Source organism: Chiloscyllium plagiosum, chromosome 2 (assembly GCF_004010195.1).
Source record: "Chiloscyllium plagiosum isolate BGI_BamShark_2017 chromosome 2, ASM401019v2, whole genome shotgun sequence".
Classification (NCBI taxonomy): domain Eukaryota; kingdom Metazoa; phylum Chordata; class Chondrichthyes; order Orectolobiformes; family Hemiscylliidae; genus Chiloscyllium; species Chiloscyllium plagiosum.
Genome location: NC_057711.1, coordinates 120,689,926 through 120,707,547, shown reverse-complemented (window position 1 = coordinate 120,707,547; position 17,622 = coordinate 120,689,926). Strand labels below are relative to the sequence as shown.

The 17,622-nt window shown below is 40.8% G+C and overlaps 1 protein-coding gene across 1 annotated transcript in view; it reads right to left on the bottom strand.

Moving 5' to 3' along the window:
* The window catches only part of cntln (centlein, centrosomal protein), a 469,267-nt gene that overhangs the window by 279,253 nt on the left and 172,392 nt on the right, over positions 1-17,622 (bottom strand). The window contains exon 11 of the mRNA XM_043717668.1: positions 13,598-13,723. Coding sequence (XP_043573603.1) covers positions 13,598-13,723 — 126 coding nt within the window. The remainder of the gene's footprint in view (positions 1-13,597; positions 13,724-17,622) is intronic.

Sequence of the window (17,622 nt, the reverse complement as noted above, 5' to 3'; positions counted from 1 at the left end):
TAACTGGAAGCAGACGAGGGTTCAATTGATTATTTTTGGTTTGGAAAACTGTACTTAGTGGATTGCCACATGGATTAGTACAGGGGGAAATTGCAATCTACACCAATCACTTGGAAATGGGGACTGGAAATATGGGAGATACATTTGCCATTGAATCAATGATTAGAAATTAAATCATCAAGAGGAGTGAGTGAGTCTGCAAAGGAGCAGTAAATGGAGAATGAGAAGATGTGGATGTCCCCATTTTGGCAAGGATGATTGGAAAACAGGTTACTACTTTTAAATGGAGGGGGATTCTGTAACTCAGAGGTACAGAGAGACCTGGATTTCTTAGTATATGAATCACAAAAGGTTATTATGCAGGTTCAGGAAGTGATTGTGAAGTTAATAATTTTTTTTATTACAAGGGGAATTTAGGAGTAGAAAAACTTTACTGCAGATCTTTGGGTCACATCTCAATATTGTGTACAATTTTGGTCTCCTTTCCAGAAAAAGGACTTAATTGTTTTTGAGCAGTTCAGAGAAGGTCCGCAACTTATCTTTGGAAGTCTTTTCTTATGTAGAAAGTTTCAAACATTAGGCTTCTAACTATTGTCGTTTACAAAAATGAGAGCTGATATGACTGAAACGTATGGGATCCTGAGGGAACCTGACAGGGTAGATTGTGAGAGAATGTTTCCTCTGGTGGAGGAAACAAAAAATTAAGGGACAGAGTTTAAAAATAAGAGTTCTCTCTTTTAAAATGGAGATGTTTTGCTCTCAGACTGTTGTTAGTCTATTAAATTCCATTCCCCAGTGAACAGCAAAAACTACATCATTGGATTTATTTAAGGCTGAATTACAAAGATGTTTGATAGACAAGACTGTCAAGAGTTTTGGGGGTGGGTGGAGACAAAAAAGTGACATTAATACTGCAATCATGTAAGCCATGATCTTATTGAATGGCAGAGTAGGCATGAAGAACTGAATGGCCTAGATCTGCTCCTACATCAATATTCTTATGTTCCTATCAGGACCCAAATTAGCACAGCCAAACCTACAAGCTATTAATGATTGATAGAAAATATAAGATTTTTACTTAAATAAAACCATTTAAGCATTGAAAAATGCACTTCAAAATTATGTTGGCTTCTTCCAAGCTCACTGATGTTCTTTGCCAGAGGACTTTGATCAATCCTGAACAGAATTACAGTAAAAACTGTTCAATCTGTACATTGTGCTTAACAAGTGGACGAATGGACGGGATGCAGATTTTAACAATGCTATAGACTTCTGTCCAATTTGGCAGATTAGGTTTTGAAACTTTTAAGATTTACTTCTGTGAATTCATTCTGATCCAAAAATTGATGCAGGGATCGCTATATATGATGAGAGCACAATGTGTGTGTCCAATTCAGGCAGTATGTTCAAGTCACCCTGCGTTGAACACTGTGATCAAGAAGTACAGAGGAACAAATATGCAATTTATCTAAAGGAAACCAGAAAACCTTCCAAACTCTCAGAGTGTAGTGGAACAAAGTAGTTGTGGCAATCAATCCGAGGTCTTCAGCCCAAGGGACTTGGCTGAGATGCAACGAGATGTTCAGTGAGTTCACACACCAAGCAAAGTGAGTGAATTCAACTGTATACGACATATTTTATCAACTGCACAGTCTTAGTTCCTGCACAATGCATCACACCCCTATTACTCACTCTACTTTAATCTTTATAAATCAGAACTCGTATCGCACATTCATGGCTTTACCTCACCATCATGCATTTACAAGCCTCCGACCCACAACCCACAGCCTGCACACACAAAATCGGCCACTCAGCAGAGACAACTGTATCAAGCATACCCTAAAATAACTATTGCTATATGTTCTACTTTCAGGAAGAACTGGATGTCAAACAACTGCAAGCAGCAGCAGCTAACCAGAGAGTTGAGCATGGCTGCACATCTTCAAATCCAAATGGAGGTGGTGAACACAAAAAAGTGGAGTGACCCTGATTGGTGCTGTGAGCAGGAGTGAAGTTAAAGCATTGAAGATGATGATATTTTCACACTATATCCTCCTTCTCAAATGTGGGCTCGCCCTCATTCCAAAATCACTTCTGATTTACAAATAGCAGATGTTGTTGCCATATCTCTCTTGTTTTCTTTATGCACCAGGAATGCAAGACACAATTGGAATCAATTGAGAAAATTTATAAATAACAGGAGTAGACCACTCAGCAACCATTCCATTAGATCATGGCTAATCTGCTCCACTTTCCCACCTATTGTAATAGCCATTTATCTCCTTACTAATGAAGGAGCTATTTAGATTAGATTAGATTAGATTACCTACAGTACGGAAACAGGCCCTTCGGCCTAACAAATCCATACCGACCTTCCAAAGAGTAACCAACCCAGACCCATTCCCCATATTTACCCCTGACTAATGTACCTAACACTATGGACAATTTACCATGGCCAATTCACCTGACCTGCACATCTTTGGATTGTGGGAGGAAACCGGAGCACCCAGGGGAAACCCACCCAGACACAGGGAGAATGTACAAACTCCACACAGACAGTCACCCGAAGCGGGAATTGAACCTGGATCCCTGGTGCTGTGAGGCAGCAGAGCTCACCACTGAGCCACCGTGCCACCCGTCTGCATTAAAATTATTTATGGACACTTTTCCTCAGAAGGTGCTGGAAACAGAGTTCTAAAGACTTATGGCCCTCTCTCAGAAAAAAATTCTTCTCACCTCTGTCTCAATGGTCTCAGAAGAATCAGACAGCAAACACTTCACAGACTGGAGTCATACCTAGCACAAAACATAGTTGTATTTGTTGGTCCTGAATCCCACAGTGTCCTAGGCCCCATCATCTTCAGCTGATTCATCAGTGGCCTTTCCTCCATCATAAAGTCAGAAGTAGGAGTGTTCACTGATGACTGCACAATGTCCAGCACCATTCACATCCTCTCAGATACTGAAGTAATTGGTGTCCATGTGCAGCAAGAAACAATGTTCATGCTATGAGAAGTAAATTCCTGCCACACAAGAGCCTGACATTGACCATCTCAACCAAGAAAAAATCTAACCATTGCCCCATGACTTTTAGTGGCATTACCATCATTGAATCTCCCACTATCAACATTCCGTGTTTTCCATTGGACAGAAATTGAACTTGACAGGCCTCGTAAATATAGTAGCTACAAAGCAAGTCTGAGTTTAGAAAATTTGTTGCGACTAATTCACATCCTGCCTCCTTAAAGTGCAGTGTGTAATGCACAAGTCAGGAATGTGACAGAACACATTCTAGTTGCTCAAATGAGTGCAGCTTCAACAACAGTCAAAATACTCACCACCATCCAGGACAAAGCAGCCATTTAATTAGCATCCTATCCACCACTGACATATAGTAGCAGCAGTTTATGCAATTTGCAAGATTCACTGCAGTATCTCATCAACTCACCAACGGTATTCTCCATACTTGCAACCACGATCAATTAGAAAAGTCAGCAGATACTCATTAGCACCACCATACAAGGTTTCCTCCAAGCCACACACAACATCCTGACTTTGAATAATATTTCCATTTCTTTTCTACCACTGGATCAAAGTCTTGGAGTTGTGGATGTCCCTACACCACATGGACTGTAGCAATTCAGATGGTAATTCATCACCAGCTTTTCAAGGGGAATCAACAACAAAAACCGGCTTAACAGGTGGTCACATTCCAAAATAATTTTAAAATAAAATTCTTTCTAGATAATCCCAACTATGTTCTCCATTGTTAGATATCCAAAAACAGCGACAGAGGTGGTGAAGGAAAGCAGTTAGAAAAAATCCCATCGGACACTGATATTGAATATAATTAGAAGATTGAAGCAGAATCTACACCTAGTGAGACAGAAGAAATGGGTGACCTGCAGACAGGGCAGGAATCATGATAACACAGGAAACATTTAATCAGAGAGCAAGGTTACATACAGTTTTGCTACAGAGGACTTCAGTAAGGATTTCAAATGCATAGCATACAGAAGAAGGATGGTAAGTTGACATCCTGAAACGTCTGGCCTGTCTTGGAAGTGTAGTTATAATATTAAGGGTGGTTGGTTAGCTCGGTTGCCTGGACAGCCGGTTTATGTTGCAGAGTTTCGCCAAAAGCATTGGTTCATTTCCTGCACCAGCTGAGGTTATTATGAAGGATTCTCCTTCTCTACCTTTCCCCTCACCTGAGGCATGGTAACGTTCAGGTTAAAACACCAACAGTCAGCTCCCACTAATGAAAGAGTAGTCCTCTAGTCTGGTAAGGCTATGGCAATATTTAGTACTAGTTTACTATATATTTTGTAAAGAAAGCTAATCTTCTTTAAAATGGACATAAGGAGTCTTACAAAGTAGCTACTAGAAACCAAAAGATTCATTGTGGACTGAGCAGCAGCCAAAAGTAGACAATCAGTCTGTGTTCTCTTAAGAGGCAACCACAAAAGCTCATCAAATAATTCAAAGATTTTAGGATGGTCCAAAGAACCCTCAAAAGATGTGAAGATTATAATGCTTCTGTAATGTCAACCAGGCATCAGGAAGGACATCACAAGGAATTCCAACATATCTGCTGTGGAATACAAACTCATCAAAATTAACATGAGCATTCATTTTGTTTGACTGCGATAAAACTGTCTGAAAACAGCAATTTTTGGAGAACTATCCAGTCATAGAGACGTACAGCACGAAAGCTGACCCTTCGGTCCAAGTTATCCATGCCGACCAGATATCTCAACCTAATCTACTCTAATTTGCCAGCACATGGCCCGTATCCCTCCAAACCCTCACTCCTCATACATCCATCCCAATGCCTTTTAAATGTTGCAATTGTACTAGCCTCCACCACCTCCTCTGGCAACTCATTCCGTACACATACCACCCGCTGCATGAAAAGGTTGCCCCTTAGGTCTCTCATATCCTTCCCCTCTCACCCTAAACCTATGCCCTCTAGTTCTGGACTCACCCACCTGACTTTGTCTACTTATCCTATCAATGACCCTCATGATTTTATAAACCTCTATAAGGTCACCCCTCAGCCTCCAACGCTACAGGGAAAACAGTCCCAGAGTATTCAACCTCTCCCTATAGCTTAAACCCTCCCAACCCTGGCAACATCCTTGTAAATCTTTTCTGAACCCTTTCAAGTTTCACAACATCCTTCTGATAGGAAGGGCACCAGAATTGCACGCAATATTCCAAAAGGGGTCAAACCAATGTCCTGTCGAGCCACCACATGACCTCCCAACTCCTATACTCAATGCTCTGACCAATAAAAGAAAGCATACCAAACGCCTTCTTCACTATCCTAGCTACATGCGACTCTACATCCAAGAAGCTATGAACCTGCACTCCAAGGTTTCTTTGTTGAGCAACACTCTCTAGGACCTTACCATTAAGTGCTAAATCCTGCTAAGATTTGCTTTCCCAAAATGCAGCACCTCGCATTTATCTAAATCAAACTCCATCTACCGTTCCTCAGCCCTCTGGCCCATCTGATCAAGATCCTGTTGTAATCTTCACTGTCCACTACACCTCCGATTTTGGTGTCATCTGCAAACTTACTAATTATACCTGCTATATTCACATCCAAATCATTTATATAAATGAGGAAAAGTAGTGGGCCCAGCACCGTGGTACTCCACTGGTCACAGGCCTCCAGTCTGAAAAACACAGGCCTCCACCACCACTCTCTGTCTTCTATCTTCGAGCCAGTTTTGTATCCAAATGGCTCGTTCTCCCTGTATTCCAAGAGATCTAACCTTGCTAATCAGTCTCCCATGGGGAACCTTGTCAAATGCCTTACTCTGCCCTCATCAATCCTCTTTGTTACTTCTTCAAAAAACTCAATCAAATTGAATTGAATTGAATTTATTGTCACGTGTCCCAAGGTGCAGAGAAAAGCATTTGTCTTGCGAGCAATACAGGCAGATCACAGAGTTAAGGAGCATAGATAAGTAAATAACAGGTAAACAGTGGCAAAAACAAAAAAAAAGGTATTGTTGAATATTAACAGTTTGTGAGTCCATTCAGCATTCTAACAACAGTAGAGTAGAAACTGTTTCAAAATCAGCTGGTGCGTGTGTTCAGGCTTGTGTATCTTCTCACCGACAGTAGAGGTTGTAGAAAAACATTGCCAGGGTGGGATGGATCTTTGAGAATGCTGGCGGCCTTTCCTTGACAGCAGCCCTGGTAGATGGATTCTGTAGATGAGAGATTGGCCTTTGTGATTGTCTGGGCTGAGTTCACCACTCTCTGTAACTGTCTCCGATCTTGAATGGTACAGTTGCCATACTAGGTAGTGAGGTAAAAACAATGACTGCAGATGCTGGAAACCAGATTCTGGATCAGTGGTGCTGGAAGAGCACAGCAATTCAGGCAGCATCCGAGGACAGGCAAAATCGACGTTTCGGGCAAAAGCCCTTCATCAGGAATAAAGGCAGAGAGCCTGAAGCATGGAGAGATAAGCTAGAGGAGGGTGGGGGTGGGGATAGAGTAGCATAGAGTACAATAGGTCAGTAGGGGAGGAGATGAAGGTGATAGGTCAGGGAGGAGAGGGTGGAGTGGATAGGTGGAAAAGGAGCTGGGCAGGTCGGACAAGTCCGGACAAGTCAAGGGGCCAGTTGTGATACATCCAGACAGAATGCTCCCGATGAAACACCTATAAAAGTTGGCAAGTGTATTCACCGTCATGCCAAATATCTTCAGCAAAGGGGCCAGAAATCACTTCTCTAGCTTCCCACAAAGTTCTAGGGTACACCTTTGGTTTATCCACTTTTATGCATTTCAAGACATCCAGCACTTCCTCCTCTGTAATATGGACATTCTTCAAGATGTCACCATCTATTTCCCTACATTCTATATCTTCCATGTCCTTCTCCATAGTAAACACTGATGCAAAGTACTCGTTTAGTATCTGCCCCATCTCCTGCGACTCCACACAAAGGCCGCCTTTCTGATCCTTGAGGGGCCCTATTCTCTCCCCAGTTACCCTTCTGTCCTTAATATATTTGTAAAGTCCCTTTGGATTCTCCTTAACTCTATTTGCCAAAGCTATCTCATGTCCTGTTTTTGCCCTCCTGATTTGCCTCTTAAGTATATTCCTGCCTTTATACTCTTCTAAGAATTCACTCTATCTATCCTGTCTATACCTGACATATGCTTCCTTCTTTATCTTAACCAAACTCTCAATTTCTCTAGTCATCCAGCATTCTCTGCACCTACCAGCCTTTCCTTTCAACCTAACATGAATATACTGTCTCTGCACTCTCGTTATCTCATTTCTGAAGGCTTCCCATTTTCCAGCTGTCCCTTTACCTGCGAACATCTGCCCCCAATCAGCCTTTGAAATTTTTGCCTAATGCCGTCAAAATTAGCCTTCCTCCAATTTAGAACTTCACCTTTTAGATCTGGTCAATCCTTTTCCATCATTATTTTAAAACGAATAGAATTATGGTCGCTGGCCCCATACTGCTCCCCCACTGACACCTCAGTCACCTGCCCTGCCTTATTTCCCAAGAGTAGGTCATGTCTTGCACCTTCTCGCCTAGGTACATCCACACACTGAATCAGAACATTTTCTTGTACCCACTTAACAAATTCTTCTCCATCTAAACCCTTAATACTATGGCAGTCCCAGTCTATGTTTGGAAAGTTAAAATCCCTGACCATAACCACCCTATTATTCTTATAGATGACTGCGATCTCCTCACAAATTTGTTTCTGAATTTCCTGCTGACGAGGGGGTCTATAATACAACCCCAATAAGGTGATCATCTCTTTCTTATGTCTCAGTTCCACCCAAATAATTTTCCTGGATTTATTTCCAGGAATATCCTCCCTCAGTACAGCTCTCCCTTCTCTCTTGCCTCCCTTTCGGTCCATCCTGTGGCATTTGTTTCCTGCAACATTTAGCTGCCAGTCACGTCAATGGCTGAGCCACATTTCTGTAATTGCTATGACATCCCAGTCTCACGTTCCTAACCATGCATTGGGCCTCTTGCATTGAAATAAAAGCAATTTAATTTATCAATCCTATCTTGTTCTCTGCTTTGTCCCTGACTGCCCTGACTGCTTGACTTGCTCCTTTTCTCAACTGCAGCAGTCTCAGATTGATCACTTTCCTCACTATCTCCCTGGGTCCCACCATCCACCTTCCTAGTTTAAATTATCCCGAGCAGCGCTTGCAAATCTCCATGCCAGTATATTAGTCCCCTTCCAATTCAGGTGCAATCCATTCTCCTTGTACAGGTCACTTCTTGCCCAGAAGAGATTCCAATGATCCAAAAATGTGAATCTTTCTCCTATACACCAGCTCCACAGCCATGCATTCATCTGCTCTATCGTTCTATTTCTATCCTCACTAGCTTGTAGCAGATATTACTACTATCGAGGACCTCCTTTTTAAATTCCTGTCTAACTCTCTATATTCTCCCTTCAGAATTTCATCCTTTTCCCTTCCTATGTCATTGGTTCCAATGTGGACAATGACCTCTTGCTGGGCCCTCTCCCCTTTGAGAACACTCTGCACCCTCTCTGACACATTATTGGTCCTGGCACCAGGGTGGCAACACACCATTCTGATTTGTTTGCTGCTGGCCACAGAAACATCTGTCTGTCCCTCAGACTACAGAGACCCCTAACACAATCGATCTCTTGGAATCCGATGTACTCTTCACTGCATTAGAGCCAGTGTCAGTACCAGAAACTTGGCTGTTTGTGCTACATTCCCCTGAGAATCCATCACTCCCTACATTTTCCAAAACAGCATACTTGTTTGAAATGAGGATTGCCACAGAAGACTCATGCACTACCTGCCTACCTCTCTTCCCTTTTCTGGAATTAACCCATCTATGTGACTGTATCTGCAACTTTTCTCCCTTCCTATAACTGCCATTCTTCACACCCCTTTGCTGTTGTAAATTCCTCATTGCCTCTCACTTTTGCTTCAACTGATCCCTTCGATCTGATAGGATTCGCAACTAACGGCATTTATTGCAAATATATTCCTCAGTGACACATAAACTCTCCCTAAACTCCCATATCCCACAAGAGGAACATATCACTCTACTGAGGGCCATTTTTGCTTCTTCCAATCAACAGACCCAGTAAATAGCACGGTCTTATTCCTCTACAAAACACTGCTCGAGGTTAGCTTAATATTTATACTTTATATTTTTAAACTTAATCAAGAGACGTATCTCAAATAAACATATAATCAAGAAAGAACCCACTCTACTCACTATTGTAGATTTACAGCAAGGCTATACTTAAAACTATTCACGTATCTGTTTCTGTGCTGTAACCTCTGCCAAACTGGTTCCCCCAAGATCAGTTGTGAACTTCACTGTTTGTTTATTTTCCTGGATGCACTCCAATGTCCAGCAATACATGAATTCAACAGCAAAGGCAGTAACTGCACAGGTTCACTGCTGTGTCAGTTAGCAGTGTGGGTTTCTTTATCTCTCCTGCACTGACCTGACAATGTGCTGCCTTTGTTTGTCCCTCTCTCTTTTAAAAGTGCCATTGTTTTGGCTTTTTTCCCTCCAAACTTCCAAAACAATGCAACAGCATATAAAACAGTAATTGCTGCTCCTGGAATTTGAGGAAATAATCTCAACACCTAAAATACCTCAAAAAAGGAATAGCCTGTTACAGCCAGAAATTTCTCCCGTCCTCCATCTGGATTACCCAGAATACATGTAGGGAGACACCTTGAAACAGCAACTGCTTCTCAACAAAAAGACAAGACTGTTGTCTTAAAGAAAGTTACCAAGATCCACAACCTACAGTGTCATAGCAGTGATACAAAGCACTTTTCATTCATTCCCAGAACCTGTTTTGCTCAGTCCAGCTTTGGGGGCAACCTCCAATTGTCTAAATACAGAGGCAATGCTAAATCTGACTTAAAGTTTGTTGTCCTTCTCTTCTGATAAAAAAAGGAAATTTTTAGTTTCTGGTGGCCATTTTGTAAAACATGTTCGGTCTATTTTAAAACAGATTAGCTTTCTTCACAAAAGAAAATTAAGCAAGCCAGGTGGAGTAAATACAGATCTCATTTTTATCTTCTGTATTTTAGCTCATAACTATATCACCTTTTTCTATCATTGCCATTAGCAACAACTGAGTCATAAACTAACCTTTTATTTCCATTAAAACATACAGCTGTGTTGGTTATTTTTAAATTGAAACACAGATATAAATTCTTAGTTCAGACTACTCTGAAGCCATGCCTCTTATGTGGTTGTGACAGGTGCACTGCCAGTCATGCCAGACAGCCTGCTGTCAATATCAAGGAGCATGGAGAAGGGTAGTGCCATTTTGGCACTGGGCTTTGTACAGAGATTTCCTGCATGAAAGTGATGGTGGACTCCATGAGAGCACTTGCAGACCTGGACCATGATGCAGGATCTGATAGATGCTGTCTCTGCTTCCACTGCAGCACCAGCAAAAGCTTTTGGGAACTCACGTTGAGATGATGCAAGCTCAGACTGCTGCCAGTATAACTGCAGATACCAGTGTGCAAAGGGGCTTGCAGACTGTAACAACACACTAGTAATCTGTGCTCCAACACATCAGTTGGTTTGCCGGGGTGAGGGGAGGGCTCGATTGGGTCTGCTGGGGAGAGGAGGAATGGCCAAGGGTCAGGAATGATGGAGGACGGAGACAGAAGTCTGTTTGGGTCTGTTTCCAATGGCAGGGGCCCGTGGGGGTTTGGTGGCTGGATTGGGTCACGTCGTGGTATGGTGAGATCTGATATTGGATTCTGCAGGGTGATGAGGAGTTGGGTCTGGGTGGAGCAAGAGAGTGCCGGATCAGGGTTTGTTCGCAGGGAGGGAGATGCAGAGGTGTAAGTGGTCTGGGGGAGAAGTAGTTGCTGTGTGTGAGATAAGCGTGGAGCCTGCTTAATAATCATTCAAGAGTTATACTATGTATTCTATAGACTAACATTTCCTTAGCACTATTTTATTTCATCAGACTTCTCCAAAGTCTCTGATTAAAAGGGAGATTTTTACAGGGATCCTAGTGTAAAGGCTGCCCAGCAGAAAACTCAGCTTCCTGAACAATTCCTTTGGAATGTGCTAAATGGGGCTTCTGGAGGGCTCCTATGTGTAACTCCCATCCATATTTCAATAGCAACCGTCTGGCCAACAAAAATTCTGCCCAAGATGTATCACTGTTGGTGAATAGGAACTTGGGGTTGGGCTCATTAGCACTAAGTTGATTACATCTAGATAGATGATGTGTTGGTTGGGAATTGAGCATTATGACGTCAGGCATCAATGTGGAGTTAAAGCCACAATTGAATTGGCCCTGATCTTATTGAAAGATGCAGAACGTTCAAGGAATTGAATGTCTTATCCCTGCTCAAATTTCTTATGATTCTAGATGGTGAGGACTATGCCCTTTCAGTCGCAAGACTGTGCAGCACACAGCAATCCTTAACAAATAGTACACACCCCATGAAGAAATACAAGGATCTTCCACAGCAGTCAGATTGCAAAAACATTGTAATCACTACATTACACACAACAGCAAGGCATACTGTATATACATACTACCTACAAGTGAAAGTTTCACAACAGAAATATTGAATCATTTAGTCAGCAACTAGCCCTTGTTCCTCAGGAACCAACTGTCGGTTGTCATGATGGCTCAAATGTGCATCAACTGTTGCAGAATGAAGGTATCATGACAATTGCCAGGATACTAGGCAGTGACTTACATAACACCTAATGTATGACTGCACATTACCTGTACTTTCAGTGAGTAGAATCCTCTCCAGTGTAGTACATTTTAGGGTACCATACAGCATAACTCTCAGCATACAGTAAATGGCCTGTCAATAAATTGGTAAACTCAAACTCTTCCAAAGTCATATGTGCATTTGTATTCAGCTGTCATGAAATACCGAGCCTTTGTGGCCTCTATTATGGAACAATGATGGCAAGTCAAGAGATCTGGCAATATCTCCAGGTCTCGTCTGGAAGCAGCCAGACAAATAAAAGTTCTTTGGCATAGTTATCTTCACAACCACTGGTAATGCCATATTTGTCCTGTTCTGACACTGCAGTTGTGGTTACATCAGGCAACAGATTGCAGGGAGATCTTCCTTGATAAACCAAAGACATTTGAGATTCCACTCCTCAATTAGGTTCAAATGGAAGCAATATGTACAGAACATTGTTGGCAGATATAGCCTCCTGCTAAGATCCTTATTTCATCTCCTCTTCCAGCAATATGTCCTACTCTGTGTTACCTCTGCTTATTCTCTCCTTCGTGTTAGAGAACAAGAGAAATACAAATTACCATTTATATCTGAGAGCAAATAATTTGTGCTGTATCACTAAAAACAGGACAAAGTCCTTCAACAAATGCTATACCATTACTTGTAGACTTCAGCAAGTTAAACAACCAGAATGGCAACAGAAAGCAGAAGAAATCAATCAGTAGCTAAACAGAAAACAGTTGATGATCCCTTTGAATACTGCTATTGGGGGCCTCCTCTCTGAATATCAATGTACATTCAACTATGAATTTGTTAACATCAGCTCAAGTGTTCAGATCAAAGATGACAGCATCGACATCAACTGCCTGCTCTGCATAATTCCAACAGACGGTACCAGCTCTCACGTCCACCAAAAGATCATTTGGCAGAGTCAGCATCTGAAGCACAGCACCTGCTTTGCCTGTCTGAAAGTAAAATGGCACCAACAGTGCTGAAAACATGAGTCCAAAATATTCAAAACTTTGCCAAATGTCGTCACAAAGGCACATTGTCCAATGAATTAATTTCCAAATCAGTCTTACAATCAACTAATGTTAGTGCAACACAACAAAAAGAATGACAGGTGTGAGAAGAACACTATTTGTGGGATAAGAACACTGAAGTATATATCTTTCTTAACCATTCTCCATCGATATGGAAGGCATTCCACAGGAGAATGTAGGTACTCAGTCAGGAAACAGAATCAGCGAGTGGGGATCTTGCAAATTACGAATAGGGGATCAGGAAATTTGTGTTAAGGAGGTCCAATCATCCTGCTGCCTCCTAGCCCAACAAGAAAAATAAATAATACTTCAAAACCCAGCCTCTTCCAGCATCAGGTTTCTCTTCCTTTCAAACGTATACCCTCCAGGTGAGTATGTCTCTCACAGCTTGCAAACAGAAATTGCAGACAAATCTCACTGATAATATTAGTACCCAATATATACAAGGTTACCAAGCTTCAGGACAGTGTCAGTGGCCCCTGCTCAGCTTTGGAGGCTAAAACCAGCAACTGCCAGCTCCTTTGACCTCCTATCCATCTGGTCAGATAAAATAATTTGGACTGTTTTTAAGCAGTGGTTTAGTCCAGGTTTATTTTATAGGGTTCTGCTGAACATGATGAAAATAGAAAACACAACACCATATGATTGTTTAAAAGGAAGCTTGATATTGAGGAATTCTGATTTCATGCATTGCTCCAACGAACAGGAACTAATTAACGGGATAGCTACTTCGAGCATAACTGACTCAATGTGGCATGTATTAAAATAGTCAATAATCAAGTGTTTACCATATACTGTACAATACCTTCATTTTTAAAAGTTTCTCAAGGCTCTCAATCTTTTGTTCTGTTTTGTTTAATTTTATCCATTCCTCTGTTTCTCCAGTACAGCTCCTTGGAGATAGAGATCTGGAACGTTTCACAGACAGATCCTACAGTAAAGAGCAAATGACATGGTTACTGCCAGACCAGTGGAATCATATAGAATTAATGAATGGCACAGCACAGACAGCGGCCATTCAACACTGTGCACCTGTGCCACCTCTTGAACAGCTGTCAAATGAATCCCATTCTCCTGTCCTTTCTGTACAACCCTGCAAATGATTCCCTTCAGCTATATATCCAATTCTCTTTGGAAAGATACAATTACACCTGCTTTCACTACCTTGTTGAACAGCCATTTTTGATCCTAACAACTGCTGTGGGCTTCTGGTGATTTATCAATTCATCTTAAATCCTATGTTATTGTCCATTCTGTGCCTGGAAGTTGCTCCTTGTTTCTTTGGTCAAATCTGCATAATTTTGAACATTCCTCTTAAATTTCCTCTTAACTTTTTCCTCACTAAGAAAAATAAACCAGCTTCTTCAAACAATGGAAATCCCTTGATCCCTTCTGCCTCGCAAACTTCCTCAGTACCGTCTCCAAGGCCTTGACAAAGTATTTAATGTCCAGGACTGAACACTCCAACCGAGGACTAACCAGCATTTTATAAAGGTTTAAGATAGCTTCCTTACTTTTGACTCTACTCCTTCTGATAAAACTAAGGATCTGAGAAGCGGTTTTCAAACAGCCTGCTCAACTTGCCTGCTACTTTTAAAGATTTGTGTATATACACTCCCATGGTCTCTGTTCCTGCGCCCTCTTTAAATAGACATATTTAAATAGGCATAACATTTTAGCTCCAGTACAAGCACTGTAGAATACTAATAATGATTATAAAATTTCTATATAGAATACCAAAGGAATAACAAACTGAATTATAACCATGTTACCACTAAAGACTTCTCTGCAACTCACTAATGAGTATATTCATTTACATTTACATTGTTTCTTCCAGAATAATGATCTCCCATCAGGGAAGGCTCATGGGTTATAGACACAGAAATGCAGAAAGGCTCATTACAAATAGGAGATACAGGCTGTTCTAATTGCTCTATGAGGGTCCAAATTTGGATATGATAGGATAATAGTGAACAAGTGGGAAACTGGATTCCCTTCGTCCTTTGAAATGTTTTCACCTGAAAGGTTGGGCGGGGAAGGGGGCATCTGGTGCCCTAGAGAGTAGGACTAAATAAATCTGAATACAACAACATAACAAAATTGATGCAATGATGTCCACAAAACTACAGACCAGTGTAATTCCTACCAGGACTGCAAAATATCAGATATCTCACATCGACGTGTCATATTTAAAATGTTTCCTTCTTCCTGGCGGAAATAATAATCTAGAAACTTCAGTTAACAAAGCTGCTATATGACTTTAGATACTTAATCTGGTCATAAATAGGTGGCTATATACTTTATTTTAGTTTTTCCCAATAAAACAACAGGCTGATCAGCTGCAGGTGTGTCTACAGCAGCAGTATTTCAGTCACAAGTACACATTTCACCATAAAATACCTTTCACGCAACACAGATCATTGGACTGCACGTGCACATATTTACTGAATAAAATGTCTTTAACCATTCAATGTGAAACATGACACTGTTTACATTTGCTGAAGAATTCCTTTTTGCTATTTTTGCTCCAGCGTACTCTTCTCTGATTTCCATCAACATAACCTTCTGTTCTCTTCTCCTTCATATGTTAATATAGTCTCTGTACTACTCACCTCAACCACTTCCTGTGGAATTAAGTTCTACATCCTCAAAAAGGTTCAAGAAAGCACCGACACAGTGCAACTCCTTGCAAGCTCACTCCAATAGATCAATCATTCACCACTGTTTGGGTGAAGAAATGTCTTTTAAATTCCCAATCGGATTGTTTTTTTATTATGGCCTCCAGTTTTCCATTTGTCCACAAGTGAAAACACTCTGTGTCAACCGTATCAATTTTTCTCAAAATTTAAAGAACTTCCAATAGATCTTTCCTCAATCTTCTCTTTTCTAGAAATATTCATTTTATTCAACTATCAACCTATTCATTCTTTCCTGATTATTCTTGCAGTTTGGGTGTCAGCCTTTTAAATGTTTATTTTTCTTCAAGTGTATTCATTGAGCCTTTAGCTTTTGCAACACACATACACACACTCAGTCACTCACACTGTGTGTGCCTCCCATTCCACATCTGTGATCTTCCGTTCTCCTTTCAGAATGTGCTTGGATGCTGCTCACATGTTGTTCTAGTGGCTCTTTTACAGCTGCTCATTAGTGGGTGGGCTTTCAGTCTCCTGCAGATCTGGAGTGATTTTTCTGATTGATCAAGCTGAACATAATCACAACTCACCCAGTCGTTTGTGCACGCTGGTGATGTTGATGTTCAGTGTAATACATATTTTTTTTTTAAAATCCGAGCAACCAAAGAAGCAACACCATCATAGTGATTTAAAAAAGAATTACGCTAGTTGTTTTTCAGTTTACCTTTTTAGAAGCAGGAATATAGTTTAGATACACTTTGCGTAAATGTGCATTAAGATGACTGATAAGGAATTCCATCACAGTGTTTTATTCATAAAAATAAAATAAAAATGCAATTAGCCACATGTATTGGACAGTGCTGCTTTACTTCACAATTAAAGTATTAACAGCTAAATGTCTTTCATATTGACAGAAAATTGCCCTCACTAATCTTGTACAGGAGTGATGTTGTGCACTGGATAATTCAAGCTTACTCTGTATTTCATTAAATACACAGTTATGACAGAGTTCAATCATTTTACGATAACTACCAGATTTTACATTTCATACAAAACCTTTTGTACAATGCATATATAGTGAATATTATGCATGTGTATTCAAACAGCACACAAGTAAAAGACACCAAGCAAGTCCTTCATTGTTCCTTTGAGAACTGCATTGTCTAAACCAAATCAACCACAAAAGTGAGCAATAAGATCCAATATGATCGACAAAGATCCTGATTGTAAAATGTTGTGGGGAGCTTGAAAAATCATTCAAGAGTCAGAAATAGTCAGAAAATAGAAACCTTGTTTCTTTCACATAACAAGTCACAATTATTTTTCATGAGTAAACATGGTACGAATATTTTTAATATTCAATTATGGTTATGTCTCCACTAAGTAACCAAACTATACACCAAACAGTAGATTCACTTAGGCATGTGCCAACAACGGATATCCAAGAGAAAAAGAGTCTCAGCGTTTGAACCCATTTCTGGTCGGATTCCTTTGCCTCGCAATTCTCCGACTGGCTGCATTGTTGGTTTGGAACTACACTGGAAAATTTCTGCCTCAAGAGGAATACAGAATTTCTTTTAAAATACATGTTTAATGTCCAAAGATGTGCAGGTTAGGTGGATTTGCCATGCTAAATTGCCCATAGTGTTCAATGATGTACAGGGCTAGGTCAATTAGCCATAGGAAATGCAGCGTTACAGGAATCAGGTAGGATATTGGGTCCAGGTGGGATGCTTTTGAGAAGGTCAGTGTGGACACGATGGGCCAAATGGCTTGCTTCCACACCACAGGGATTCCATAATTCTATAAATATCAGTGCTGAGCTCAATTTCATGAAAATGCTGTTATTTGTCTTGTAAGCCTATTTTGAGCCAGTTTACAGTAAACTCCTTATGTAATGGTGCTCTTAAAAGGGGAACATCCTTTCAAAGTTTCTTCCTCCTATTACTAATACAATGTTTTTGATTTTTGTTTGACCAACTGTTAAAACTTATTTTTCAACCAGTTTTCAGAGCTGCGTTGGCAGCTTGCTGACAGTCTCTATATCTTAGCTTGCCTGCACCAATGGCAGAGGACAATTGACCCCATAGGCTTCAATCCCTTCTATCCCTAAAACCAAAAAGCAATACAAAATTGACATAGCATGTTTTAGTTAGGTTACGACCACTTTTTAACTTTCCTGATGTTGGCACAT